This window comes from Phacochoerus africanus, chromosome 7 (genome assembly GCF_016906955.1).
Source record: "Phacochoerus africanus isolate WHEZ1 chromosome 7, ROS_Pafr_v1, whole genome shotgun sequence".
NCBI lineage: Eukaryota > Metazoa > Chordata > Mammalia > Artiodactyla > Suidae > Phacochoerus > Phacochoerus africanus.
In genome coordinates this window covers 73678942-73706927 of record NC_062550.1, presented here as the reverse complement: position 1 = coordinate 73706927, position 27986 = coordinate 73678942, and the positions used below count along the sequence as shown (strand labels likewise).

The 27986-nt window shown below is 54.3% G+C and overlaps 1 protein-coding gene and 1 long non-coding RNA gene across 11 annotated transcripts in view; one reads left to right on the top strand and one right to left on the bottom strand.

Annotated features, from left to right (window-relative positions):
* Positions 1-27986, top strand: part of MICAL3 (microtubule associated monooxygenase, calponin and LIM domain containing 3) — a 245007-nt gene that overhangs the window by 211282 nt on the left and 5739 nt on the right. For 4 of the 10 annotated variants that reach the window (XM_047787942.1, XM_047787945.1, XM_047787941.1 and 1 more), the window contains 10 exons: positions 2271-2405; positions 3405-3467; positions 6377-6490; positions 7174-7311; positions 7534-7616; positions 8273-9965; positions 10219-10313; positions 17795-17905; positions 19166-19259; positions 23064-23114. In XM_047787942.1, coding sequence (XP_047643898.1) covers positions 2271-2405; positions 3405-3467; positions 6377-6490; positions 7174-7311; positions 7534-7616; positions 8273-9965; positions 10219-10313; positions 17795-17905; positions 19166-19259; positions 23064-23114 — 2577 coding nt within the window. The remainder of the gene's footprint in view (positions 1-2270; positions 2406-3404; positions 3468-6376; positions 6491-7173; positions 7312-7533; positions 7617-8272; positions 9966-10218; positions 10314-17794; positions 17906-19165; positions 19260-23063; positions 23115-27986) is intronic. The other 6 variants (XM_047787943.1, XM_047787946.1, XM_047787948.1 and 3 more) reach the window with 4 other exon arrangements.
* Positions 19010-25186, bottom strand: LOC125131398 (uncharacterized). The gene is made up of 3 exons (XR_007135909.1): positions 24744-25186; positions 20161-20305; positions 19010-19397 (listed from the first exon to the last, which is right to left on the bottom strand). It is a non-coding gene; the product is annotated as an uncharacterized LOC125131398 (long non-coding RNA).

Sequence of the window (27986 nt, the reverse complement as noted above, 5' to 3'; positions counted from 1 at the left end):
TCTGTGGCCAGAGTCACTCACCACGCCCCCCATGTGGGGGACCCGTGACAGCCCATCTGAGAGAGCTGGAGGCAGAGGCGGCCAAGGGCCCCTCAGTTCAGGTCATTCCCCTCCTCTCCTGTTCCAGCTGAAGGAACTCGGGGAGCACTGCTTTCTAGGGATTCCCTGGCCCCACGTCCTGGTGTCGGAGACTACAGGTGTTGAGCATGAGAGCCAGGAGCCCACGGGTGGGGCCGGGTTGGCCGTGTGCCTGTGCCCTGTCCAGACTTGTGTCCTGTTAAGTCGGTTGGGCTGGCTCAGAGACACCCACTTGTCTCCCACCCAAGATGTTGTCCTCTCCAGCTGTGTGACCCTGAGTGGTACGGCTTCCTCCTCTGGCCTTGGGGACAGGGTCATTCTCCCCAGAGTGCTGCACTCTGCCCCCAAGAGCAGGTCCCATGTGATGGGGGGCCTGGCCGGGCCCCTCTGTGTCCCTTGGTGCTTTGCTTCAAGCCCCTAGTCCAGTTAGGGCTTCCCGCACGTCGTGGCTCTCAGACATGGTGGAGGGCAGAGCACTGTCCCTGTGCTTCTTTACATTTCTCTGAGGAGGCAAGAGGGTCCCCAAGACTGTGTATAGGCGCAGGACACAGGCGCGCCCCAGAAGGCGCACTCTTCCTTGGTTGCTTGGGGAATGGAGAGAGGACCTGCATCTCCTCCTGACTTAGCTTCTTGGTCTGAAGACGTTCAGGCTCCCTGGTGCCATGACAGCCCCGTCCAGCACCGTCCCAGCCCCTCGACCTTGGGGAAAGTCCTTAGAGACCAGCAGCTCCTTCTAGAGCACCCACGGGGCTGCAATCCCATCCACAGTGGGTGACCACATCACCTTTCCTATTGTCAATCTCATGAAGAAGCCAAAGCCAGGGTGTCCAGTTAGACTGACTCAAGCAGGCTGCTCAGGAGCCCAAGTCCTTCCAGTCAGGTAGCACCTGCTCTTGCTGCTGAAAAGCCATCCTCCCTTCCACAGCACCTCCTCCCCTGAGTTGCTGGCTGTCCTCCCTTGTTTTGACCCAGCTGCCTGGCATGGTCCAAACCCTGGTGACAGTGAGCCTGCAGGCAGGGCAGTGTGCAGATTCCTCAGGCTTCCACAGCAGCAGTCTGGGGGTCACTGGGGAGTTCTTGTCAGCTAAACCAGGTTGTGTGTACAGAAGGTGTCCCCAGGGCACCTGTGCAGTTTTAAGACAAAGGGCTTTGGGAGTTACTGTCGTGCTACAGGGGTTAACAAATCCGACTAGGAACCATGAGGTTGCGGGTTCGGTCCCTGCCCTTGCTCAGTGGGTTAATGATCCAGCATCGCCATGAGCTGTGGTGTAGGTCGCAGACGTGGCTCGGATCCCGCGTTGCTGTGGCTCTGGCGTAGGCCGGTGGCTACAGCTCCGATCTGACCCCTAGCCTGGGAACCTCCATATGCCGCGGGAGCAGCCCAAGAAATAGCAAAAAGACACACACAAAAAAAAAAAAGACAAAGGGCTATGACCTCAGAAAAGGCAAAGTGGGGCTGGCTCATTCTCCTGTGAGCTCGCAGAGCTTTGGGGACCTACGGGACTTCCGCAACTTCCTACAGCCGTTGCCTCTCGACTCCATCCTCCCCCCAAGCCGTGCCCCTGCCTTGGGCGGGCCTGCTGCCTGAGGCCTGTTACACGAAGAGGTTTTTTTTCTCTAGCTACAGAAGATAAAAACTAAAGTACCAGCAGAGTGACATTCTACCTTGTGTGTGTGGCTGGCTCAGAGCAGTTGACACTGCCCTACCCACCTCCGTGTCTGCGGGCCTGTGCTGTGTGGCGAACAGTTACATGCTGGTATCCTGGAAGGGTGGCCCTGCAGGGGCCCATTAACCTGCCTTTTCTCCTTACTGGGCCTTTGGGTCCTTCGGGTGCAGCTAAGGTGAAAGAGCTTCAGAAAGGGAAGTACTTTCCACATCCGGCTGGGAATGTCAGCTTCTCTTCATTGGGATCGACAGTTACATGAAGCTTGAAATGACTGAACCAAGTTGACCAGGAAGTCGGGTGCACATGTATGCGTGCGTACGTGTGTGTGTGTGTGTGTGTGTACACGTGTACGCGTGTGTTTACTCTCAGTTTTTGCCTGTGTCTGCTTCAAACTGATCCTGGCAAACGTGGTAACGTTTCCTTCTGTGTCCTCTCCTGTGGTCTTTGACCCCCTCCTTCCCTGACTGTCCGTTTTCTCCCTCCCCACTCCCCACCATCTCCCCACGCCCCCACCTGGCACACTAGCCGGGAACCAGAGGCTACTGCAGAGCATAGGTGCAGCTGATCCTTTGGAGATCCAGGCTGACGTGCACTGGACGCATATTCGTGAGAACAAGCAGGAGCGAGCTGCCCCGGCCTCTGAGTCCTCTCCTTCCAGAGGTAACTGCCTGGGGTCCAGGGCCCCCGCTGCAGCCCCTCCTGCCCCCCCCTCCCCAGCTGCCCAGGACTCTGCTGTCGGCAGAGCGAGCAGGCTGGGCGGAGTTAAGAGGTGCAGGGTGTGCCAGGGCCTCCTTGGGGTACGTGAAGTGCTCTCTGGGTTAGGAGGCTGGGGGCTCTCTTCCACTGATTCAGAACAGCAAAGTGAACTTGACCTCAGGAAAACCAAGCCTTTGCTCCCACCACCACTACTGCCATGTCACCTGGCAGCCTTCCTCTTCTCTGCTCAGTGAAGCGTACTGTGTATGAGTGTGTCTGGGTGTGAGTGTGCACTGACAGAGTGGGGTCGCGGGACCATATTTTAGACTGAAATGAAATTTGAAGAAATTCATATCAGGGAGACCTCTGAGGTAGCATACTTTCCAGCTCTAGATTGTAGGGGAGATGATCCGTATTCCACAGGAGGATGAAGAGAAACCTTGTTCTGTCTCTAGGAAACTGTTGGGAGTGTGGCAGCTTCCCCTGGCCATGGCGTGCCCACTGTGGTGTCTCTTGCTTACTCATTTCCATGTGGTATACACCCTGCAGCAGCTCAGTGCACAGGCGGGTGGCCCCTGCCTTCGTGAAACCCAGCCACCTTTGTCTCAGGCGAGACCAACCTCTGTTGACCACTTTTGCAGCAACATAAACACCCAGCAGTTCTGCAGGAGCTGAGAGGGGCCCTGCTGATCAGGGCCATTGGCCTGACCTGGAGGTGGGGGCAGCTCTAGAGCCTCAAGCCAAGGTTGACCCTCCCGTGCTCTCTGTCCCTTCCCTGTCCTGACGCCCAGTGCACACGGACACAATGGGACAGCTGCCCCTGTCTGGTGCTGGATGGGCCTCGGGCATAAGGTCACCTGTCTCTTCCACTCTGGCCCTCAGGAGGCCCTCCCCTCTCCTCACTGGGAGCGGGGAGTGCTTACTCCTGTGTAACTTCGTACTTATCATCTGTTTTAAATTCAGTGCCCGACCTTCCCTCTGTTCGCCGTGCAGCAGTGCAGGCCTGGCTGGAGTCGGTCTCCGGAGGTAGTCTGGTGATGTTTGTTCTCTGCCCACTCACCATAACCACTCTCTTGGCAGCTCCGCTGGTACCTTAACATTAGAACTCTGGTCCTGCTGCTAGTGCATGCGGGGGAGGGGGGGGTCACATGCATGCCTCACTCAGGCCACCTGCCCTTGCATGGACCAGACGCACGCCCACTCCCTGCTGGGGAGGTCAGAGGAGAGTGTACCAAAGGCAGGACAGGGACAGCCCTGTTAGTAGAGACCAAAGCTAAAGGACCCTGTGTGGTGCTGAGATTAAGTATGCAAGGAGTTTCATGGTGGCTCAGTGGGTTAAGGATCCAGTGTTGTCATTGCAACAGCTAGGGTTGCTGCTGTGGCACGGGTTCGATCCCTGGCCCCAGAACTTCCACATGTTGTGGGCGTGGCCAAAAAACTGAAGATATTGAGTTGGGAATAAAGTCGAGAAACAAACCCACCAACATTATCAGAGAAGGAGACAGTCCTGGGGGCCATAGAAAAACAGCAGTGAGGAGGTGAGAGCTGAGGGTTGGTGGGTGTGGCTCAGTGGGGACCAGGTGGCAGACAGACCTCAGTGCAGGGGTCTCTGTAAGCACTCATGCCAAGATCTTGGTTGCCGCAGTTAGCTTTTCCAGGGTTTGCTTCTCAGCAAGGGTCTGCTGGCCTGTGGGCAGGACATGTAACACCCTTGGCCTCTACTCCTGATTGTCACAACCCCCATGTGAAATGCCCTGTACAGTATCAAACACCACTTGCTGGAGGGCCAGGGTGCCCTGGTTGGGAACCGCTGCCTTAGCGCTTCCTTCTGGGGTGGGCAGGACAGGAGCTCCGTCCAGGCACACGTGTCAGGAGGTGCCTTCACACAGATCCGTAGGTAGGGAGAGCCAGCCCAGGACCTTGAGCCCCGTGAATGGAAACTGCCGGTCACTCTCTCCTAGTTAGTTTGTGTCCCCAGGATGGCCGGATGAGGCTGAGGTGTCAGGATGACCCAGCTGGCAGCTGAGTGGACCGGGTGTGTCCGCAACTCCTGGCTCCCACAGCACGTGGCTGCTTCTAGCACCTGTGCTCCACTTAACCTGCATTTAACCCCCCAGTTCCATCCCTCCAGCTGTTTCTTCCTTCAGCGTTGCTGTTGCTACATTGGTACTTCTCACAGTTTTTTGATGTATGTGACAATCGTTCCTTTCAAGGTACCACCCAGGACAGTAGCTTCTTAACGCCCCTGAGAAACAGCAGGCATTTCTCTTCGTAGGAGAACTACTGGGGATTGCAGGGCAGGACTGGATCAGAGGCCCGGGTCTCGCTGGCTTCCCTGCACTTGCCAACAGAAGTGTGGTGTTACCAGCTCGCTGCCCAACCACCCACACACATGTGGGCTGAGCACGCGCCCTCTGCAGGGTGGACCAGGTTCTGTTCCCATGTGATCCTCGGGCTGGGAGGCCTTTGCCTGCCTTCTCAGACACGGTGCCGTGCAGCTGTGAGCTTGCTGTGCATCAGAGAGCTCAGGGAGGAGAGGCACCGAGGGGTCCATGCCTCAGAAGTCTTATTCCCTGGAGCTTGCTGATCTGACTTCCTCGACTGACCAACAGCCCTGTTATCACACAAAGATCTTAACCTGTGGAAACAATTGAGTCGTTCCCCTAGGATTCTTCCCAGAGAGTGCCATCATATAGGAGGGTGTCTTGGCATTGCCAGCTCTGCAGACCATGCCGGTGTCTCAGAAGGAGCAACATGGCAGGAAATGTATGGGTCTCAGCACTGTCAAAGGCTCTAGATGTCAGTTCCTGTTAGTGAGCCGAGTGTGCCAAAGGGGTAGTGAGGAGAAGTAACAGCTTAAGGAATATTTAAAAACACCAAAACTCACCTAACAGTCCCCTGGGTCAAGAAATACATCCCCAGCATCTCGAAACATCCGTCGCGGCCCTGGATTTCTTGTGCTCTGACCCCGTGAATGCAGCTTCGAGAGGCTGGGCTGCTGACTGTAGGGGTCTGGTGGTCCTGGCCTGGCCTCCCATTTCAGTGGGCTCCTCTGCTGCCCAGCTGCTGGGCTTGACCCTCAGACCCTCCAGAAGTGAGAACCTGCTAGGACCCCTAGGACAGCAGGCAGATGGAGCTGCTGGTCTCAGCAGCGCTGGTACTTAGGCTCCCCCGAAGCTGCTCGCTGCTTCCTGAGCGCTTCTCACTCTGAGCTGTAGTCACTCCTGCGTGTGTGTGTGTGTGTGTGTGTGTGTGTGTGTGTGTGCGCGCACGTGCGCGCACATGCGAGTATGAGCGTGGGGCTGCTTCCAACTCAAGACGAAGGAAGCAGGTTAGTGCTTTGCCTCATTTTGCAGCACCAAAGGGCCCCGGAAAGTGAACTTTACACCTCCCCTCACCCCTCTCCCTTACGCTTAAGAATTCCATTCTAAATTCTCACAAGCAAAGCCGCAGCGCTGCCGTCAACAAAGAAGCTGCTGTCGGCCACTCCCCTGCACGTGGCACTGATGCCAAGCTGAGCAGTGGGGCCACAAACAAACCACCCCAACTCCCTGGGCCTCAGGCTTCTCTCTGAAGAACAGGGTTAGAATGCCCCCCCCACCCCCCGTCTGTTCCTGTGCAGGTTAGGTGACCTGTGTGCGTGAAGCCATCAGTACAGGTCTGCTTGCTGTGTTTGCACCTGGTGCCTGGACCTAGAAGGAGCATTTTCCCCCTCAGTGCTTCTCAAACTGAGGCTCTTCCAGCAGCTGCTGGAAGAAAGAGAGCTGGCCAGGCCTCTCCCACCCCACTCGGCCCTGCAGTTCAGGAGGGCCTCACCCTGCCCTCCCCACTCCTGGGCTTCAGTGACAGCCCTGGGAAAACCACTGCCACTTCCCCTGCAGAGGCATCCATCCCTCTGTGTCCTCTTCCTCCCTTTCACCGTTTCTGCCTTGCAGTCCCGTTTGATGAGGAAGACCTGGAGGACGACGAGGACTCAGAGCCAGCAGAGATAGAAGGGGAGGCAGCAGAGAATGGGGACACAGGGGACACTGGTGCAGAGCTGGAGGATGGTACGTGGACCTCAGAGCCTCCCATCCCCACCGTGGTGCCCACCCTCCTCCCCTACCCAGGGATGGGGCCACAGTGGTCTGCACTCAGGGGAAATGAAACAGTGTGCATTTAAGCCAAAGCAAGCCACTTGGAGCAGGCAGCCTGGTTCCTTCCTTGTTCTGCCACCTGCCGTGTGGACATGGGCTGCGCTTAAGTCATGGGGAGAAGTTGAGCAGATTCAAAGTTTCGTACAGGGCCTTTAATCCAGCAGCTGCCCTCTGAAAGCTGGTACAAGGAGACAGAGTTGTGGGGAGAGGGGCAGGGACCGGGCTGGAGGGCTGAGAACCACCTGGCAGGGCTGTGAGGAGCCTGGCTCTGGCAGTGCGGGGCAGGGCCGGGAAGTACTAAAGGCAGAGACCCCGAAGAAGGCCTGCCCGCCATGGGCACACCCACTGGTCCTTCCCGTGGGGCTGTCATGTCTTGTCTCACTGCAGAGTTGAGACGGGCCCCTCGAAAGAAGGGGGCACCACGGCTGTCCTGGGGCCTCCATGTTGCCGAGGATGCTGTGCTGTTGTCTGAGGCTCAGCAGGGCATCAGTGGGCAGGGCCAGGCAGAACCTCTCACTGCATTTGATGACCTGGTGGGCTGTTCTCTGGGAGGCGGGAGCCTGGGAAAGAGCAGGCCTGCACTGCTTCCCTTCCAGATCAGCACTGGTCTGACGATGCCCCATCAGAGGCTGACACGGTGCGGCAACAGGCTGTGACGGGAGCTGGGCTGGAGCTGAGGGTGTCAGAAGGCAAGGAGGAGCCGCCGCCAACCCCGGCAAGGCACCAAGGGAGAGGTCCGTGTGTTGTGCCGAGGGGGCCCTCCCCTCCCTGCACGGGGGGCCCTGCTGGCCCAGAGCCCCTTCCCTGAGTTGTCCATACAGCTCATACCTGCAGACCAGGTCATACATAGCAGAGGGAGAGGGCGGGGCTTCTGGGACTGACCCACTGCAGGGCTGCTGGACTGGAGCCCTTAGCGGGAGAGGGTTTCCTCTCACAAACCATGTCTCTTTTTTCAGGTCCCTCCCAAGTCTCCAGCCCCACCCGGTCCCCTGAGAAGCAAGTGGTCCTCTCTTCCCCAGCCCACAGTCCTGAGGCACAGGTAAGGGTGTCAGGCTCACTTTGCAGGCTGTGCCTGTGGGGCTGTTGTAGCCGTGGGGCGCCACCTCAGCCTGGGCAGCATCTCCCTGACCGTGTGCACAGGCCCACAGCTGGGCCACCCACCTGTTCTCCACTGTGTGTTGGTACATCACACTGTTTTTAAAAATGTGTACTTTTAAGTTAAAACAATAGTGACAGTAACACCCGTCCTGAATTAGGATGTTTTAGGAGGCTCCGCTTGGAAGATGAGTAGGGGTGGGGGCAGGACCTGGTCTTTGAGATCCTCAGACACAAGGCGCTTTTTGGGTGATCTCGTCTGTGAGGGGAGACAGCTCAGGCAGGGAACACAGCCTGTGACAGACTAGCTGATGCTGTTTTTCATCTCACTTGCCGGAGACATCACGGCTCTTGGGGCTGGTTTATTAGCAGCCTTTGGCCAGAGAACACAGGGTGTGTTTGGGACAAACCGACCTGAAAGCTGAATGTGTGCACTGGGTGAGGAGTTCCAAAGCTGACAACAGGGCAGAAGGAGGGGGGTGGTCCTCCTGGCCCCCTAACCATGGACGCAAGGTTGGAGAGATGTCTCAGCAAGCTCAGGCCTTGGGGAAGAAGGTGCCCTGCCTTCTAAGCAGTTCCTGTCACCTTGCTTTCTCACAGGGCGCCAGAGCCCCTCTCCCCTCTGCTGCCACCACTCTGGGGTCACCCACAGAGAGCTCTGTGCCAGAGCCCCCACCCCCCCATGGGGAGCCCACCACAGGCCCTCCCGTCCGATCGCAGCCGGAAGCCAGGACACCGCCCTCACCCACCAGCCCGCCGCACCGGACCCCACTGGTCCCCCTCCCCATCTGCTCCCAACCTCAGCCGTCCTCAGAGGCCACTGTGCCATCTCCCACCATGTCCCCCATCCGCTTCCAGCCCACACCAGCCAGGACATCTACTCCCCTGGCACCCCTCCCCACAAAGAACCAAGGGGATGCCAAGGACACCCTGGGCAGCCCCCTCGCTGTGGACGAGGCCCTGAAACGCAGCGACCTGGTGGCAGAGTTCTGGATGAAGAGTGCCGAGATCCGCCGCAGCCTGGGGCTCAAACCCGTGCATCGGAGCCCAGGGCCCGAGCCTGGCTTCCAGCCCACGTCCCTGAAGGCCTATCCAGCTGAGAGGTCCCCTCAGGGTGAAGGGCTCAGGCTCCTAAAGCCTCCCCCTATCCCCAAGAGGCTGGGCCTGCCCATTGCAGAGGGGGCTCAGCCCTCCCTGCCCACCCCAGGGTCCCCGCCAGACAGGGAGCTGAAGAGCCCCCGCGAGGAGCACAGAGACCTGTCCAGCAGCTCGGGGCTGGGCCTGCAGGCCAGCTCCTCCCGCACCAGGACGCCTGGCAGTCAGAGCTTCAACACCTCAGACTCCACCATGCTCACGCCCCCCTCCAGCCCGCCGCCCCCACCCCCCGACGAGGAGCCCGCCACCCTCCCCAGGGAGCCCACGGCCCCTGCACCAGCACCCCCGCCCCCACCGCCGCCGGCCGCCTGCACTCGGTCTCCCCGGGAGGAGGCTCGGAAGTCGTTTGTGGAGAGTGTGGACGAGATCCCCTTCGCCGACGACGTGGAGGACACATATGACGACCGCACGGAGGACTCGAGCCTGCAGGAGCCGTTCTTCACGCCCCCCTCCCACTGGTCCCGCCTCGAGCAGCCCTCCCGGCCGCCCATGGCCCAGGAGAATGGGAGGGGGCCGGTGGCAGAGAGTGGGGTCCAGCCACAGAAGCGGGGGCTGCCACTGGTCTCCGCAGAAGCCAAGGAGCTGGCCACGGAGCGCATGCGGGCCCGGGAGAAGTCAGTGAGGAGCCAGGCGCTGAGGGACGCCATGGCCCGGCAGCTGAGCCGGATGAAGGAGCTGGACACAGCGGCCCCGACCCCCAGGACCCCAGCACCCCGCAGAGCCGCCGCCACGGCGCCCAAGGGCAGGGGACCCGGGCCCCAGGGCTCCGAGGAACCCACCCTCAGGCACGAGGCCACCAGTGAGGAGGTCCTGTCCCCTCCCTCAGACTCAGGGGGCCCAGATGGCTCCGTCACCTCATCCGAGGGCTCTAGCGGGAAGAGCAAGAAGAGATCGTCCCTCTTCTCCCCCCGAAGAAACAAGAAGGAGAAGAAGCCCAAGGGTGAGGGCCGACCCCCAGAGAGGCCCGGCCCCCTGGAGGGGACAGCTGCCAAGCCCCGGTCCCTGTGGAAGTCCGTCTTCTCTGGGTACAGGAGGGACAGGAGGAAGAAGGGGGACGGCACGTCCTGTCCCAGCACCCCATCCAGTGGAGGCACCATAGACACCAGCAAGCCCGGGGCATCTGCTGTTGTGAGAGCAGGTACAGGGACGCTGGGAAGTGCACACTTCTGAGGAGGCCTGGGGCCAGCCACCGGGTGGGGGCACCATCTAGGCTACGTGGGCACTTCCTGTCCTAGATACACAGCAGCATCTATGCTCATGGCTCCAGGTGTGGGGACAGAGTCACCAGGAGAACCAAACCTGCCTGTCCCTGGGCTGCCCGCGGGGTGGGAATGGGGCGAGGGCCCGGTGCGGCCGCCAGGTCACTGTCCCTGCTTTGCCTCTGCCCTCAGAGCTGCGGCCCCGGCGCCAGCTGAGCTGCTCAGAAGACTCAGACCTCTCCAGCGACGACGTCCTCGAGCGGGCCTCACAGAAGTCCAGGAGAGAGGTGCGTTGGCCACAGCCACGTGTCGTGCCCTGTTCAGTGCCCCCAGCTGACAGGCAGCTGAGCCCGGCCCTGTCCAGGCCAGGGTACGGAGGGAGCTTACCTCTGCCCTTACTCAGGGAGTGGCTTCCAAGGCAAGAGTCTGTGCTCCTCTCGACTGTGTGTCTTTAGGAAGCAGCTGACATAATCCACTCGTTCCTTTGTCCTGGGAAGTCGCAGGGTGACAGGAAAAGGGGCCATGGAGGCTGGGCTGGGTGGCGGGGCTTGGGTGGTAGATGGGGTCAGGTCACTGTCATCCTGCATCCGTCTGTGGGTTTGATTTTACTCTTGAGAAACTGGTCCAGGAGACTGGCCTGGCTCCTGGGCTGAGTAGGACATCGTGGGTCTGTCTGAGCCCTCTCGAGGCCCGGGCTTAGGGATCGGCGTGGCCACTCAGTGTAGGGTGCCCGGTTACTGTAATAGCCTCTATGGTATTTGTTATGTTGTTGAATTTTCAGGGCTCCTGTAGCTTCTACCAGGTATGGTGAGTCTGGGGCGGGGGTGTCAAAGGACTGCCTCAAGGCACCTTTGTCTCAGATAGGTGGGGGTGATAGAGTGGGAGCTGCAGTCCAGGAATGTGGGCAGCACACAGGGGTGGTTCATCTGCATCAGTCAGACGCATCTGTCTGTGCTGCTCTTGTGGTCCAGGTTCTGTTAATTAGGAAAACATCCTACAAAATGCAGAGTGGTGGGCAGCCTGAGCAGGTCTGGGAACACTTCTCATAAGCATAGCCTCCCTGGGGCCCAAGGCTGAGGCACCCTTCCCCGTCCACACCCACAGTGAGTCTCAGGCCTCAACCCTAGGATTTCACGTGTGCCCCACAGAAGCAGAGCCCTTTGCTAGAGGCCTCTAGGGAATTCTAAATGCAGGGCCTCGGGGTTCCCATCATGGCTCAGTGGTTAACAAACCTGAATAGAATCCATGAGAATGCAGGTTCAGTCCCTGGCCTCTCTCAGTGGGTTAAGGATCCGGCATAGCCATGAGCTGTGGTGTAGGTCACAGAGGCAACTCGGATCCCACGTTGCTGTGGCTGTGGTGTGGGCCAGTGGCTACAGCTCCAATTAGACCCCTAGCTTGGGAACTCCCATATGCCATGGGTGCAGCCCTAAAAAGACAAAAAAAAAAAAAAAAGATGGATAGACAGACAAATACAGGGCCTCAACCAGGACATGCTGACCTGGCCCCACTGTGGTGTGGCTTCAGGCTGGTGAGGGCAGGGCACTAGAGCAGGAGAACATTGCAAAACAGAAACAGCCATAATTCAGATCTGATCTCAAGACACAGCATGCATGGGTACCTGACATTGTCATCCCATAAGCTTTGATGCTTACCTTGTCCTGAAGATGCATGTGCTGCCAAGTGACTCCGGAGAGGAGGTTATGGTTTAGAAGGCAGAGTCCTGTGCAGGTGGAGGTAGGTGAAGGTGTCATCTTCCTCTCTCTAGTCTCCTGGGTCTGAGCCTTATTGAGAGTAAGAAGTGAGGGGAGTGGCTCAGGAGAAAGGGACCCCCCCCCCCCCAGCCAGAGCCTCGGGGCCACTCATTTGGGGGAATGGTTCCTCATGCCTCACAAACCCATCCAAGTTTTGTTGCATTTTAAAAGAAAACAAAAAACTTTTTTTTTGTCAGATTATGACATATGGAAGTTTCCGGGCCAAGGATCGAACACACCACTGCTGTAATCAGAGCCACAGCAGTGACAATACCAGATCCTTAACACACTGAGCCATCAGGAAATTCCAAAAACGACTTATTTTTATTTATAATGTTTATGTAGGAGTTCCTTTTGTAGCTGAGCAGTAAGGAACCTAACTAGTATACATGAGGATGCAGGTTTAATCCCTGGCCTTGCTCCAGGTGTTAAGGATCCTGTGTTGCTGTGGCTGTGGTATAGGCTGACAACTACAGCCCTGATTCGACCCCTGGGAACTTCTATATGCCACAGGTGCAGACCTAAAAAATAATAATGAAATATTTATATAGAAAAATTAATGCAGATTTTTTCAAGTCACCCGTAGTTCTGTCAGCAATAGATAGCTCACATTTCCCTCCTATCCTCAGTCTGACTTTAAATACACTGAAACCGCAAGGCCTGGTAAGTTCATGTGCACTGGCCCTGGGGCTGGCGGCCCCATTCCCAGAGCTCGACCCCCACAGGTCAGTGACTCACTGGAGCCTTTTATTTTATTAACTGGAGTATAGTTGATTTGCAGTGTTGTTAGTTTCAGGTGTACAGCAAAGTGATTCAGTTAAACGTGTGTTTGTGTGTGTGTATGTGTGTATGCTTTTTTAGATTCTTTTCCATTATAAGTTATTATAGGATATTGAATAGAGTTCCCTGTGCTATACATAGGTCCTTGTTGCTTATCTGTTTCATTTATAGTACTGTGTATCTGTTAATCCCAAACTCCTAATTTATCATTCCCACCTTTCCTTTTGGTAACCTTAAATTTGCTTTCTGTGTCTGAGTCTATTTTTGTTTGGTAAAAAGTTCATTTGTATCAGTTGTTTTTAGATTCCACATGTAAAGTGATATTATATGATGTTTGTCCTCCTGTGACTGACTTCACTCAGTATGGTAATCTCTAGGTCCATCCATGTTGCTGAAAATGGTGTTATTTCATTCTTTTTATGACTGGGTAATATTCCATTATATATATATGTACCACATTTTGATCTATTCATCTGTTAATAGGCTCTTGGGTTGCATCATGTCTTGGCGATTATAAATATTGCTGCTATGAACATTAGGGTGGGTGTGTGTATCTTCTCAAATCATGGCTTTCTACAGATAGATGCCCAGGTGCGGGATTGCTGGATCATATGGTAGTTCTACATTTAGGTTTTGTTTGGTTGGTTGGTTGTTTATTTTTGCTTTTTAGGGCGATACCTGCAGCATGCGCAAGTTCCCAGGCTAGAGATCTAATTGGAGCTGCAGCTGCCAGTTTACACCACAGAAAGGCAGGATCTGAGATACATCTGTGACCTACACAGAGCTCATGGCAATGCCACATCCTTAACCCTATGAACGAGGCCAGGGATTAAACCTGCAGCCGCATGGATCCTAGTCTGTCTCATAACCTGCTGAGCCACAACAGGAACTCCTATATTTAGTTTTTTAAGGAACCTCCATACTGTTTTCCATAGTGGTTGCACCAGCTTACATTTCTACCAATAGTGTAGGAGCCTTCTCTTTTCCCTATACACTCTCCAGCATTTATTATTTGTAGATTTTTTTTTTTATGATGGCCATTTTTTTTTTTTTGGCTGCACTCACAGCATGTGGAAATTCCCAGGGCAGGGATCGAACCCGTGCCGCAGCAGCCACTGCAGTGATGATTGGCATTCTGACCATTATGCCATTGTGGGTTTGATTTGCATTTCTCTAATAAACTGTGATATTGAGCATCTTTTCATGTTCCTGTTAGCATCTGTTTTCTTTTCCTTTTTTTTTTTTGCTATTTCTTGGGCCGCTCCCGAAGCATATGGAGGTTCCCAGGCTAGGGGTCCAATCGGAGCTGTAGCCACCGGCCTACACCAGAGCCACAGCAACGCGGGATCCGAGCCGCGTCTGCAACCTACACCACAGCTCATGGCAACGCCAGATCCTTAACCCACTGAGCAAGGACAGGGACCGAACCCGCAACCTCATGGTTCCTAGTCGGATTCGTTAACCACTGCGCCATGATGGGAACTCCTCTGTTTTCTTTGCAGAAATATCTGTTTAGATCTTCGGCCCATTTTTTGATTGGGGTTTGTTTTTTTGTTTTTTGCTTTTTTGTTTGTTTTGTTTTTTGCTTTTTAGGGCCATACCAGAGGCATATGGAGGTTCTCAGGCTAGGAGTCTAATTGTAATTGGAGCTACAGCTGCCAGCCACAGACACAGCCACAGCCAGATCCAAGCCTCGTCTGTGACCTACACCACAGCTCATGGCAACACCAGATCCTTAACCCACTGAGCAAGGCCAGGGATCAAACCTGCAACCTCATGGTTCCTAGTCAGATTCATTTCTGCCATGCCACGACAGGAACTCCAAGGGGTTTTTGGTTTTGTTTTTATTTTTAATATAAAGCTGTATAAGCTGTTTGTGTAACTTGTCAGTTTCATCATTTACAAATATTTTCTCACATTCCGTAGGTTGTCCTTTCATTTTGTTTATTATCTCTTTTGCTATGCAAAAGCTTTTCACTTTAATTAGGCCCCACTTGGTTTTTTGCTGTTGTTGCTGTTTGGTTTTGGTTGTAGGGCTGCACCTGCAGTATATGGAAGTTCCCAGGCTAGGAGTCGAATTGGTGCTACAGCTACTATCCTATGCCACAGCCACATGGGGTTCTGGTCGCATCTGCGACCTACACCACAGCTCATGGCAACACCGGATATCCTTAACCCACTGAGCAAGGCCAGGGATCGAACCCCTATCCTCATGGATGCTAGTTAGATTCATTTCTGCTGAGCCACAATGGGAATTCCTCCCCCCCACCATTACTCTAGGAGAAAATATGGCTGCTATTTATGTCAAAGAATGTTCTGCCTGTTTTCCTCTATGCATTTTATAGAATCCAGTCTTAACATTTAGGTCTTTAATCCATTTTGAGTTTTTATGTATGGTGTTAGAGAATGTTCTAATTTCATTCTTTTACATGTAGCTCTCCAGTTTCCCAGCACCCATTATTGAAGACTGTCTTTTCTCCATTCTGTATTCTTGCCTTCTTGGTCATAGATTAGTTGACCTAGGTGTGTAGTTTTATTTCTGGGCTTTCTGTCTTGTTCCATTGATCTGTGTGTGTGTTCCTGTGCCAGTACTATAATTTTTTTTTTCATTTTTTAAAGTTTTGTTGAAGTATAGTTGATTTACAGTTCTGTGAAGTACCATACTATTTTGATGACTATAGCTCTGTAGTATTGTCTGAGGTCAGGGAATCTGACTCCTCCAGCTCTGTTCTTTCTCAGGATTGCTTTGGCTATTAGGTGGCCCCCTTTAATTTGAGAGTTAAGTGCTGGTCCTCAGGTTGTAGTTATCAGTTCCTGTGGAGTTTTTCATGTGTCACCTGGAGAAATTGTCTGAACTCCCTTTAAACTGCCTTGTTCTGATAATGAAAACCTTCCTCACTCTGGCTTGAAGCAGGTTTGTACCCATGGTGGCCCCAGGACCCGCTGACCTGGGAAAAGCCTCCCCTCACACCCTTACTGCTTTTTAACTATTTAATGGGGCTGCCAAGCAGCTCTGCTCACGGCTTAGTTTGCACTGTTCTTAGATGTCGGTCGTTCGTGCCTTGCAGGTCCCATTCTCTGTGTATAATCAGGAAGGTGCCCATCCAAGAGCTGCTGGGGGCCCAGTTCAGGGAGAGAGGTGCTAGGGTGACATGCAGTTCACTCTGTGTCTTCTACCTGTCACCCCACAACATTCTGCCAGAGGGAGGGGTCTGAACCTGCAGGAGGTGACAGGCTGCTGAAGGGTTAATGTGCTGTGACCGCATAGCATGTTTACCAGGAGGCTGAGGAGGAGCACAGGACATCTGGGCAAGTGAGGGAGGAGCTATACTGGCAGGAAGGTGACCCCAGGCAGTTCAGCAAGTTCACTGAGGTGCCACTGCTGGGACCTCACACCCAGCCCATGCTCCGCCATCCTGGGTGACATGTGGAAAGTATTTATGTGTTTCAGTCTTGCGTGTTTGTTTTAAATTTCTAGCTGATTTTGCTCCATTTCTGTGTTCCGCTTTTAATTTTTAATTTTTATTATTGCCATCCTGTCTTGCTCTCCATCTTGTCCCCTTAAAAGTCAGTTTATGTCCCACTTGCCTTGGCTTTTGGGTAACATCGTGCATGAAAGGTGGTGCACCTCCCTGCCCCACGCTCCTGCCGCACCCTCCCAACCCATGTCCGTCCCTGCAGCCAAGGAGGAGGAGATGCCCTGCCCTTCACAGGCTGGAGGGCATGCCATGATTCCGCTCCAGGCGTTGGTGTGGGACAGGGCTGCCCCTTTGGGCCTGGGCACCACAGGAATGGGGAGTTTATGAGCCTTCAGCTGTGTAAGCCACAGGCTAGATGCTTAGGGCTATGGAGCCTGGTGACATCCTTACGTGGTGGCCCTGCACTGGCACTTGAACTCTTAGAGTAAAGAGTATCAGGTTAGGAGTTCCTGTCGTGGCGCAGTGGTTAATGAATCCGACTAGGAACCATGAGGTTGCGGGTTCGGTCCCTGCCCTTGCTCAGTGGGTTAAGGATCCGGCGTTGCCGTGAGCTGTGGTGTAGGTTGCAGACACGGCTCGGATCCCACGTTGCTGTGGCTCTGGCATAGGCCGGCAGCTACAACTCCGATTGGACCCCTAGCCTGGGAACCTCCATATGCCACACGGGAGTGGCCCTAGAAATAGCAAAAAGACAAAAAAAAAAAAAAAGAGTATCAGGTTAAACTCATGAGTTGAACTTGAAAGTCTCCAAAAAGTCTATAAAGGCCCTTTACATTTTCTTGGAGGCAGTAAAGGTGTCTAGTGGTTGCCCCCATTCACCCTCTCTCACCCCTGCTGGTGCCTGCGGTGCCACATTTGCAGGTGCAGTTGCACTGCATGTGGCAAGTGCCTCCTCTGTTCTTGATGGCCCCAGAGTCTATGCAGGTTCACCTCCATCCTTCTTCAGACCACTGTAGCTAGTTTGGGTTCATTCAGACTTAAAATAGAAACATCCCTGGTCACTTCAGATGTGACTTATGCAAAGAACCTTATGATTAGTGCTCATCTCAGAAAGTGGCTTTTGCTAGCAAAGAAAAAAAAACTAAGGCGTTCCTGTCGTGGCGCAGCAGAAATCCGACTAGGAACTATGAGGTTGTGGCTTCGATCCCTGCCCTCACTCAGTGGGTTAAAGATCTGGTGTTGCCGTGAGCTGTGGTGTAGGTCGCAGACGTGGCTCGGATCTGGCATGGCTGTGGCTGTGGCTATAGCCTAGGCCAATAGCTGCAGCTCCGATTCAACCCTTAGCCTGGGAACCTCCATATGCTGTGGGTGTGGTCCTAAAAGGACAAAAGACAAAAAAAATTAAAAATAAAAGGATCCTGGTTTTTCTTTTTCCTTTCCCTGTATGCCTGCTGCAAGCTGGAGCCTTGGGGAAACATTTGACCTACATGTTTACCTCCACAGTCTTAAAAAGAGCAGACATCCTCACCTGGGAAACAGGTGATCTCAACAGTAAAGGGCCCCTGGCCTTGTTCTAATGCCCAACTGTCGGAGGCCCTCAGCTTCCTGCCCCTACTACACCTGGGAAAGGGTCTCCCAGCCGGTCTCCTGTGGCATGTGGCCTCCTGAAGAGATGAGAGCCTGGAATTCTGCCCCACCTCACCCCGTCTGCCCTGTGGCCTCGGACAGTGCTCTCCATGCCCCTGCCAGGCAGCCTGCAAACCCATCTCAGGCCTGCGTGCACCTGCCTGAGGAAATCCTTCTCTCCCCCTCCAGCCGAGAACTTACACAGAGGAGGAGCTAAACGCCAAGCTGACCCGGCGTGTGCAGAAGGCAGCTCGGAGGCAGGCCAAGCAGGAGGAGCTCAAGCGGCTGCACCGGGCCCAGGTAATCCGCAGCCAGGCACAGGCACACATTGCCTTGGCTGAGCGTCTTTGGGGTGAGTTTTTGGTGGAAAGGGAGGAGCCAAACTTCACGTTTCCTAAATCCATAGCTCTGGAATAATTGCCGTAATGCCTACTAGGGCATCTGTAAGAACTGTTATCAGAAGATGGCTGAGAGAGTTCCCTTCGTGGCTCAGTGGAAACAAACCTGACTAGAATCCATGAGGACACAGGTTCCATCTCTGGCCCCTCTCAGTGGGTTAAGGATCCAGTGTTGCCGTGAGCTGTGGTGTAGGTCAAAGACGTGGCTGGGATCCTACTTTGCTGTGGCTGTGGTGTAGGCCAGTGGCTACAGCTTGGATTCGACCCCTAACCTGGGAACCTCTATATGTGGCAGGTGCAGCCCTAAAAAGACCAAAAAAAAAAAAAAAAATGCAGCTGGGACCAGCCGACCTTTTGTGCACCTAAGAGTTAGAAATCAGAGTTGTCCTCATGGTTCCTGGGTCTTTCAGACATTTTTAAACAGGGAATAATTTCTTTTTTTCTCTGTATTCTTTTTTGGCTATACTCAGGGCCTGTGGAAGTTCTTGGACCAGGGATCAAACCCATGCCATAGCAGTGACCTAAGCTGCTAGTGACAACACCTGATCCTTAACCCACTGAGCCACCACCACCAGGGAACTCCAGAAAACAATTTCTTTTTTGTTTGTGTTTTAGGGCCATACCTGCAGCATATGGAACTTCTCAGGCTAGGGGTCCAATTGGAGCTATAGCTGCCGGCCTACACCACAGCTGCAGCAACACCAGATCCAAGCCATGTCTGTAACCTACACCTCAGCTCACTGCAATGCTGGATCCTTAACCCACTGAGCAAGGCCAGGAAGCAAACCTGCATCCTTATGGATACTTGTTGGGTTCTTAAACTGCTGAGCCACAACTGAAACTCCAATTTCTTAATGCAACATATTAAAAGTCACTGAAGTATGATGTATTTTTTAAATAAAATTATATGTGTATAGTTGTGTTCATAAAGATTAGTACAGTTTTTAAAACTCTACAACAAGAAACATTAACCACAAATCCAATCCCAACAAAAATATTCCTCCCGCATGATGGGACCCCTGGACTTTATTTCCTTGTCTGTGTGAAAATGTGCCCTCAGCTGTTTCTTCAGGATGGAACATCCTCCTGGCGGTGTCGCTTGTCCTCAGAAGCCTCCCTTAGTTTGTCCCTCGCCCACCTTCTCTGTCCTGTTGGCCCACAGATCATCCAGCGGCAGCTGGAGCAGGTGGAGGAGAAGCAGCGGCAGCTGGAGGAGAGAGGGGTCGCGGTGGAGAAGGCGCTGCGAGGGGAAGCAGGTACCATCCGGGCTCCTAGTGAAGAGGTTATTCTCAAGGAAGGTCCCCCCGACCCCGCAGGAGGCTAATGTCCCGTCACCGTGTCTAGAAGGCAGCAGAGGAGTCTCTGGTGTCCTCATCACTGAGGTCTGGGGCTTCCTGTTAAACAGAGGAGGAGACAGACACGTGTGTCTGGGGTGGCCCGAGCCCGGCCCCTTCCCCTGCTCTGTCTCAGAGCTGGCCCTGCCCTCCGTCCCCATTATCTGCTGGTGACACCCTGGGCCTCCTCCCTTCCCCCCCATCATCTTCCCGAGAAGACAGTGACTAGGAACGAGGGGCTGTGCACAAGGAACCATCACAGAACTGCACATGTGGGGCCCCCTCGCCCTCCTGGGCCCTCTCGTGGTGTGGTCACTTGGGGCAGAGCTTGTGCAGAGTAGACCCTGGGAAACGGCTGAGAAGGCTGTATGCTGGTTACTTCCTGGGGCAGAGCCACAGCGGGGAGGACGGTCATCTCACTGTCCCCAGATCCTGTGGATGGCCCCTGCACACTTGGGCTCAGAGGAAGCAAGGAGGGGCGGAGGACCAGGAAGCCCTCTTGGTTCAGGACCCTGAAAGCATGGGGCCGGCCCAGCTATAGTCATAACCCAGGTACAGAGCAGCTCTTCTCGACCTCGTCCAGGGTCCCCGAATCTGGACCATCCAACCTTTGTAGAGAGCACAGCCTCTGAGTCCCAAGGGTCTTGGGGTCAGCATGAAAACAGGCAGCGATGCGGTCTGCACAGCCCCTCGCTGCCACCCCATTCCCCTGCGGCAGAGGGTGGGGTCTCCGCACGAGCCGTCTGGGTAAGCTGCAGAAAGACCAGGAAGTTGCAGCCCATTGCGGCCTCCGATCTTGCTGGAGGACTGACTGATGGCTGACCTGGTGTGAGCACTGCTGTCACTCTGCGTCCGTGGGGTTCTGTGGGACTGCCGCTCCCGTGGGGTAGGGGCAAGCACAGAAGTAGGTCTCCTTCCACGCCCCTCCAGGCCACACAACGTAGCTTCACAGTCGACTCAGGGATGACCTTCATGTGAAAAGACAGATGAGACAGAGATGAGGCTGCGGCGTCTTGGTTTGTGCCTTTTCTGATGCTGGGCCTACTGCGTGAGCCCCAGGCCACCCAATGACATGTGGAAGCCACCCAGTGGGATGCGCCAGCCCCTGTGCCCAGGAGCAGAGATTCCAGCTCACCTGGCAGGGTCCCCACCTTTGTTCTACTCCCTGTCCTGCGTGCTCTGACCTGGCCTCCTTGGTTAAGCCTGGCCACCTGGAGGAGTCACCAGAACCCACCAGAGATGCCCTGCCCCCAGCTACAAGGGGACCCCGCCCTCACGGAAGATGCCAGTTGGGGCCTGGGCTCAGCATCATTCCTTCTCACCTTCCCCTCCAATTACCTCCACCAAGGTGGAAGTGGAGGTGGATCCCCCCCACGCATGGTCACACTCAGCCTGAGTCCTCAAGGAATAATGCTCTGAGGGCCATGTTGTGTAAAGCTCTCACACACCTGCTGACTGCTGGTCCACGATGACCCCCAGCGTCTCCATGACAGGCCACGTTGCTCAGGCTGCTGACTACCAAGGGCTCAGAGGAAATGGACCACTAGATACTGGTGTAGGATTTTGCCAAAATTTCCTGTTCTAATTTTTTCATAAACATACACAACCAGAATTTCATCCAAGTCAGTGGTTTTCAAACTTTTATCAGAAGCAGAACCATTTTTTACAAGCCAAATTATAAGTTCATGTTTAAAGTACAAAGCAGTTTACTCTGAAATGTGAATAAACACAAATCTGAGAATGTGGGTTATGCTGGAGAGCTGCAGTGTTATGGACACCCTGACACACAGAGGTGATGGCTGTAGGTGGGGCAGGTCATTCACAGCCCCTGGGGTCTCAGGACCTGTGCAGGGTGAGTGACTTGAATGCTTGAAGCTTCAAGTGGAGCCGTGGGAGTTGTTTTCGCAGCAGTTCAGACCCCTTGTGAACCTGGATCTCAAGTGACGCTCCCGGATGCACAGTGAACACAGGACCAGCTATGAGGTGTGTCATGTTACCTGGGGAACCACGCTGGTCCCCAAACAAAACTCTGCTTACAGACCAGTATATAAGTTGATGGATGAACCATCCTCTTCCTACTCATCACAGGCCGGGCAGATGCTCACGTGCAGAGGGCAGGACCCTCTGGTCCTGGGGGCCTCATGAAAACAAGTTCACCTCGCAGCACAGATTGACATGTTGATGGGCTTCAGTGGGTTACACATTGGCAGAGCAAAGATTTGAATGTGGTGTATGCTATTTAAATTCTCGGTGAGTTAGAAGTATTTGTGAATCGGTATTTGGGAGACCTTTGGACCACCTCTTGAAGAACCTGAGGATTCCAGGGAGCAGATTGAAAATCGCTGTTCTAGTCCAGAGTCTGCTAAGCAAGGCTTCCCAGCACCTCTGTCCAGATATGCATCTTCTCTTCCAAATCTCCATCGGGAGATTCCCACTCTGCACTTGGGAAACGCTCAGGATGGGGTATCTCGACCAAAGGCACACCTTACTTCGCTTTTCTTATTTTAAGCTCATCACTTCCCAGACCCCCTTTTGTCAGAAGTCCCCATGGCTCTGTTCTCATTGGGGGAGATCTTTGAGGCTACACTGCACACGTGGCCTATGCCCTTTTCTGGGCCCCGCATCCCTTCCTCCCATCTGTCCAGCTCAGCCCTGAGAAGGCCATCTCAGCTGAGTGTGGGAGGCTATAGTCTTCCCATAGTCCGGTCAGCTGCTTCCCTGAACTGGCCATTCAGCCTCAGCCTGTGGGCACTCTCAGTGGCCAAGCTGCCTCCAGAGAACACCTCTGGTGTGGACCTGACAGCCTGTTGACTTCAGTTTGTCTGGGGCTCGAGTTTATCCAGACAGCATTGTTGGGTCCAGAAGCTTGGGTACGGCGGAGACACACGAGGCTTCTGGTCGGGAGCACCTGGGATGCGCTCTGTTTCTGGAGCCTTGACTCAAAGTCAAAGTCAGCCCCCAGGTCAGCCTCACTCTGCTTTCTGGTGGTGTGTCCTTGGAGGGGAAGCCCTCTTGTGGAACCAAAGGCTGCCAGGACCAGATTGGGAAATTTGGAGGAAAGGGTAGCAAACTGCAGTTGCCTCTGCTCTGAGGTTATTCATGATCCTGCAAGGACACCCTCAAAGCACCCTGTCAGGTCCCAGGCATATGACAAACATGAGTGCTAGCTGGGCAACTGCGGAGCTACAGGCTGGCTGCCCGTGTCACCCCCACTCATTTCCTGCTCTGAGAGAGGCTGGTGACCCTGGGAGCCTTGAGCACAGGAGAAACAGGGTCTCCTTCTGCTCCCTCTGTGGTCCATGTGGACGGGGTGAGCTGATGGCTGGTGTCCTGGCCCAGCTGTTTTAGTGCGTTCACCTCTCACTGTCAGCCCCTACACCTGGAGCTTCTAATATTCAGAAACTAAGGAAGTAAGTAGCCCTTGATCTGCCCTTGAATTCTTTAAATCTCTGTTAGATGAGGTTGAGTCTAACAGGACTCGCAACAAAGCCAAGGCCTCTGTCCTAACTGGTCGGAGGGAGGAGGGATAAACCCGTGGTTTCTGTGCCAGCCCCTCGCCCCAGGGAGTCTTTGTGGGCCTGAGGAGGTGTGTGCTTTCTGGCTGTTGTCCTTTGCCCTCTTGCTGCATCTCTGGGTGTCTTTCATGCTTTACGCTGTTGATTGCTTAGGGTTTGGGGGACAGGAGGGTCATCTGATCCAGTAACTCTCTTCACCAATTCCTTGTAGACTATTGGGGAGAGTCTTATTACAGTGACCTCATCGACTTGCACCTGGGTGGTATGTATGCAGCACCTGTTGCCGACACTAACCCTGCTGACGCCCCCACCCACCCTCCCACCTGCTCCCAACAGCAGCAGGTTGGCCCCATAACCAGACGGCAAAAGCACAGGCCCTTTTCCAGCTCAAAGGGAGCTGCACGCCCGTCGTCCTGTTCCTGTGTGCCCCCGGACATCTATTGCTGCTCAGAATTATTTTAATTTTTCTGGTAACAGTTTCCCTACCCCAGCCCATCAACCTCAAATCTGCATCCTGGTTCCTCTCATGTTGTTTGGTTGTTTGGCAATAGAAATGTACTCACATGGCCTCATACACACGGATGCACACATGTGCACACACTCCAGCACAGCCTCCCTGAGTCTTATCCCTCGGGATTTGTGGGGTCCTGTCCACCAGGAAGCTCACCATCCACCACACTCAGAGCCCATCATGTGGAGAGCTCGGCCTCCATGTTTTCATCTGGATGTACTCGTGCCTCCCTTCAAAATTCCCAAAGCGCCCAAAGGGTGTCGCTTGTGGTGTCTGCCCAGATCCATCAGACTTGAGGCTGTGGTGACAAGTGCTCCTGTCCCCTCGCTCTGGCCTGGGGCCTGCTCTGCAGCTCTTTCCAGCAAAGATGGGAGTCTGAGGCAGTGGTTCTCCAGGTGTGGTCCCTGATCCACTGCAGCAGCATTACCTGGAGCTCTGGGAAATGCATAGTCTCAGGACCTGCCCCAAAATTTTTGCATCAGAAACTGGAGGTGAGGCCTGGTTACCTGAGTTAACAAACCTTCCAGGCAATTCTCATGCCTTCTAAAGTAGGAGAACCACCATCTCAAAGGAATTCAGTATGTTTGGTTCTTGCTGCACAAAGCTCACCAACTGCTTGTGTTAGGTCAGAGCAACAAGCCCATGCCTGAGCCTCACCTCTAGACTTTGGCCAGATTTCCTGCTGGAAGGCTGCCCACACCGGGAGCCCACCCAGGGACTGCTCCTGAGGCTCCCAGGGCTGGGCCGGGCTATCTGACCTCTTTATCTCCCTGCAGGCTCTTTACCTGGAAGTGGCCTTAAAAATGGAAGAGCTGGCCAAGCCCGTCCTCTCTCACTTTTTCATAATCTCATCCTTTTGAGAGAGTCACTTTAGTTAAAAAACAGAGCCTAATTCTGGGATTCCAATTCAAAACAGCCCTGTTCTTAGCAAGGCACCTCCAGTCAGGAGGCTCTTCTGGCCTCTGCTCTGCTCTCTGACCTGAGTCCACAGGCTCTGCCCTCTGCACAACCCTCCAGGGCCCCAGAGCCTGTGGCGTCCAGGGGCTGCCACCTAGTGGTCACTGATGCTGTAAAAGGGCTGGTGCTTACACCCCAACTAACATAACCCCCCACCCTGACTAACATTCTGGGCTCCCTTCTCGCCCCTCCCGACACCCCTGGGCAACGTTCACATCAATTCCAAACAGATCTCAGTATACGAAAAAGATTTTCTGTTTACTTCAATGTCTCCCAGGAAAAACTGTCAAAACCTATTTCTTGAAAATCCTGTTCCCCCTTCTCCTCCTAGCTTAAATGCTGTTGCCACACTGAGTGCCTCAAACTTGAGTGGTGAGAGGTTGGCTATTTCCATGTCTGTGCCCCTGGACTCCAGCCACTAACCTTCCGGGTGTAGAATTCCAGCAGATGCCAGGGGAAGTGGAGTAAATGGAATGAGGAAGTGTCTCTGGATTGTCAAGGCCTGTGTCAAACAGCTACAGCCCCCGCCGCCTCTGTCAGCTCCTGATTCAGAGCAGTCTGAATTTCTGTGGGTTCCACTCACGGCGTGGAGGTCACTGGCCACAGGCGCAGAGCACGATCTTCAGTCCTCCCCGCATAGGCTCTGGGAGGAGAACGCAGGTGCCAGAAGCAGCACCCTTTCCAGTTCTGCTGCTGTTTCCTTCCTGGAGCACTTGGTAATAGTATTCATTATTTGGAGAGAATTTGCCTTTCTGAAATTTGGAGCCTGAAATGTAGAACTGAATGCTTCTTGACTGTTAGGTCCCGGAAGGGCCCAGGGAAACAGCACAGCTTTCCTTCTTTTGTGCGTAAGAGGAAGCACCCAGCGGCTGCCGAGGGGCCAGGCTCTAGACCCCTGCCCCCACCTCCTCCCACCTCCCTCCTCTCTTGCTTCTGTGGGGTGTTATAACAGCTCTCAGCTAACTTGTAAAGGCTCCAGACCTGTTGAAAGCCTCATTTTGAGCCACAGAGTGTGACGGTTCCTTTTCACAAAGCTGAACCTTGTGATTTGAAGGAAGCCACTAAAGTACAGAAGCAGGGTCCTGCCCACCCAGCCACCAACCTCATTGCACTGGACCAGGTAGATGGAAAGCTTAATAGCCACCTCTTTCTGATGACCTTTCCATTAAAAATACACCTGATTTCTAGTGTTCAAATCCCTTACCTCTTGGTTTGTGTGCCTCAAGGGGAAAATGAAAGCACATGAGTGATTCAGAAACGTAGCATAAAGCATGGGAAAGGGGTTTCACTGTTGCTGTGGGATGAAGTGTGAGGGCAGGGGGCGCCTGCCTGCCACTCCCTCCCAAGCCTTCCTGTCTGTTTGCCTCCCTTGGTTGGATGCTGGTGGATTAGGTTTGAGCATTAGTCTCACTCTGGTTTTGCTGTAGCTTTAAGTCCTTGAGGTTCCCCAGCTCAGCGTGCGTGTGTGCGTGTGTGCGTGTGTGTGTGTGTTTAGACTGGGCATTAGCCTCACTCTGGGGTGTGTGTGTATTTAGACTGGGCCTGCTGGGCCAGAGCCTTCCTCCTGGCACAACATGTCCCGTTCCCCTGCCGCCCGCCGTCCAGCCATAGGATCGCAGCCATCCTGATGTTATCGTCAGTCAGGTGACAGCTTGGGAGGAAGAATGTGGTGTTTCGGACACAGCCTCTGTGAGGAAGCAGGAGGGAGATGGAGATTCAGAAAGAACAGGTGTTTGGGGAGCCGGAAGACAGGACAGCCCACTGGTCCTAGACCACAAGGGGCAGAGCAGTCGTGTGGAGAGCACCCAACTCAGAGACAAGACCTGGCTCCAGGCCACTTCACCATGTCCCCAGGAGGCCACTTGCCCTGGTGGCCCTTCCAGGTCTGGCACCTGAGTGGCTCTCCATGTGAACCCCTCCCCCAAGCTACGTCCCTTTGTTGGCTTTGCCTGGAGCCTCTGTTGGTCCTTTGGGAAGGGCCCCCTGTGTTCAGAAGGAGAGAGGGAGGTTGGGTTCTGGTTGGGCTGTGCCACCATTGACCCCCTGAGCCTCAGGCTCCTTGTTTAGGTATGCCGATGCCTGTCCAGGCAGCCACCCAGGGCCAGTGCAAGGGCCAGGGTTTTGGACTGTGGTGCACTAGCACCCAAAATATCATGGGACATGGCTTGCTGTGCGTGCCTTGCTGCAGCTTTTCAAAATTCAGTGGCACGTGTCAGCTGCCCCAATCTTGGGAAGGATGGGTCGCGTTGGGCAGGGCAGCCCAGGGCGATCAAGCTGGCTGCTGGACAAATGCTTCCAGCCACACCAGTTGCAGAAAACTTCTGTTTGCCCTAAGTGTGACAGTGTCTTTGCCCTTACAGCCATGAACCAAATCTGTGTCTCTCGCATCTCCAGAAACGCCAAGAGGCTGACTCAAAATCAGTGCCTCACTCTCCCTTGCACACTTGTTTCAGGGTCAGGTCTGGGGTGGAACTCCGCTTGTCTGACTGGTTTTTCCCCTTTCAAGTTCTCCTTTTAAAACAATACTTATTGGATGTCTTTTTCTGATCATAAAGTATGTGCTGTAGAAATCCTGGAGCACGTGGGGAGGCTGAGCGGGGAGGCCCAGCCCCGCCTGCTCGGCTCCCAGTCTTGGGCCCTTTCATGTCTGCTTAGCCTGTTGTGCGAGGTTGCCCCTTCCCTCACCTCTGTCCCCAGTCCTACCCTGTCACCTTGCGCCGTCCTCTGTGCTAGAAGGTTCTATGCACATGGTCCACACGAGGGGCTGGAGACTATTTTGTGTGTCCTGCAGGCACACACTGCCTTGTTCTGGATGCCAACAGCTATATGTCATGTCCCCGTCCCTTGCTAATGAGCACGGACGCCATTCCTCTCACACAGCCTGCTTGCATGTAAGCAGCACAGGTGCTGACCCTATAGCTTGTTGGTTTATTGGGGAGTGTGAGTGCGAGCTTTGAAGCAGAGAAAGTGGAAGTAGACGAGCTAAGGTGTTTGTTAAGTAAGGGGCCTGATCATCTTCCCCAGCGTACAGGCAGTCATGGCCACGGCCGTCCAGCAACTGGACATGGTCACTGCACACACACCACATGCATGCACACACACACAGCCTCTGCACACGCACCACACACACAGCCTCTGCACACGCACCACACACACACTCACACGGCCTCTGCACACACAGCACACATACCACTGCACAGTCATCAAACACAGCCTCTTCCATACACCAAACACACACACACACACACACACACACACACACACACACACAACCTCTGGCCTTCATTCCAAAGTCTCACCCCATAGCAGATTCACTGTGCAGTGCAAAGCCCCGTGGAGCATGAGAGAAGGGCTTAAATGAAAGAGAAAACATGACACTTGAACTTACCCTATTGCACAATAAAGGGCCTCAACCCACAGCCTGTCTGCCTGGCCCTTCTGTTCATCTGTTCACCTGAGCAGCGTTATTTCTCATGGTCAAGTCCCTGCTCACCGCCATGTGGGTCTGTGGTTCTGTGATGGTCCCTTGCTGAGCAGCTCCCCTTCCTTGAAAGCACCTAGGCCCCTGAGTCTAGCTGTGTCCTCTGCACGCTCTCTGCTCTCAGTTGCCCTGTCCACAACTTGCCAGCTTTGTTTCTGTGAGTTTTCGGCATGTCCTGTCGTGCA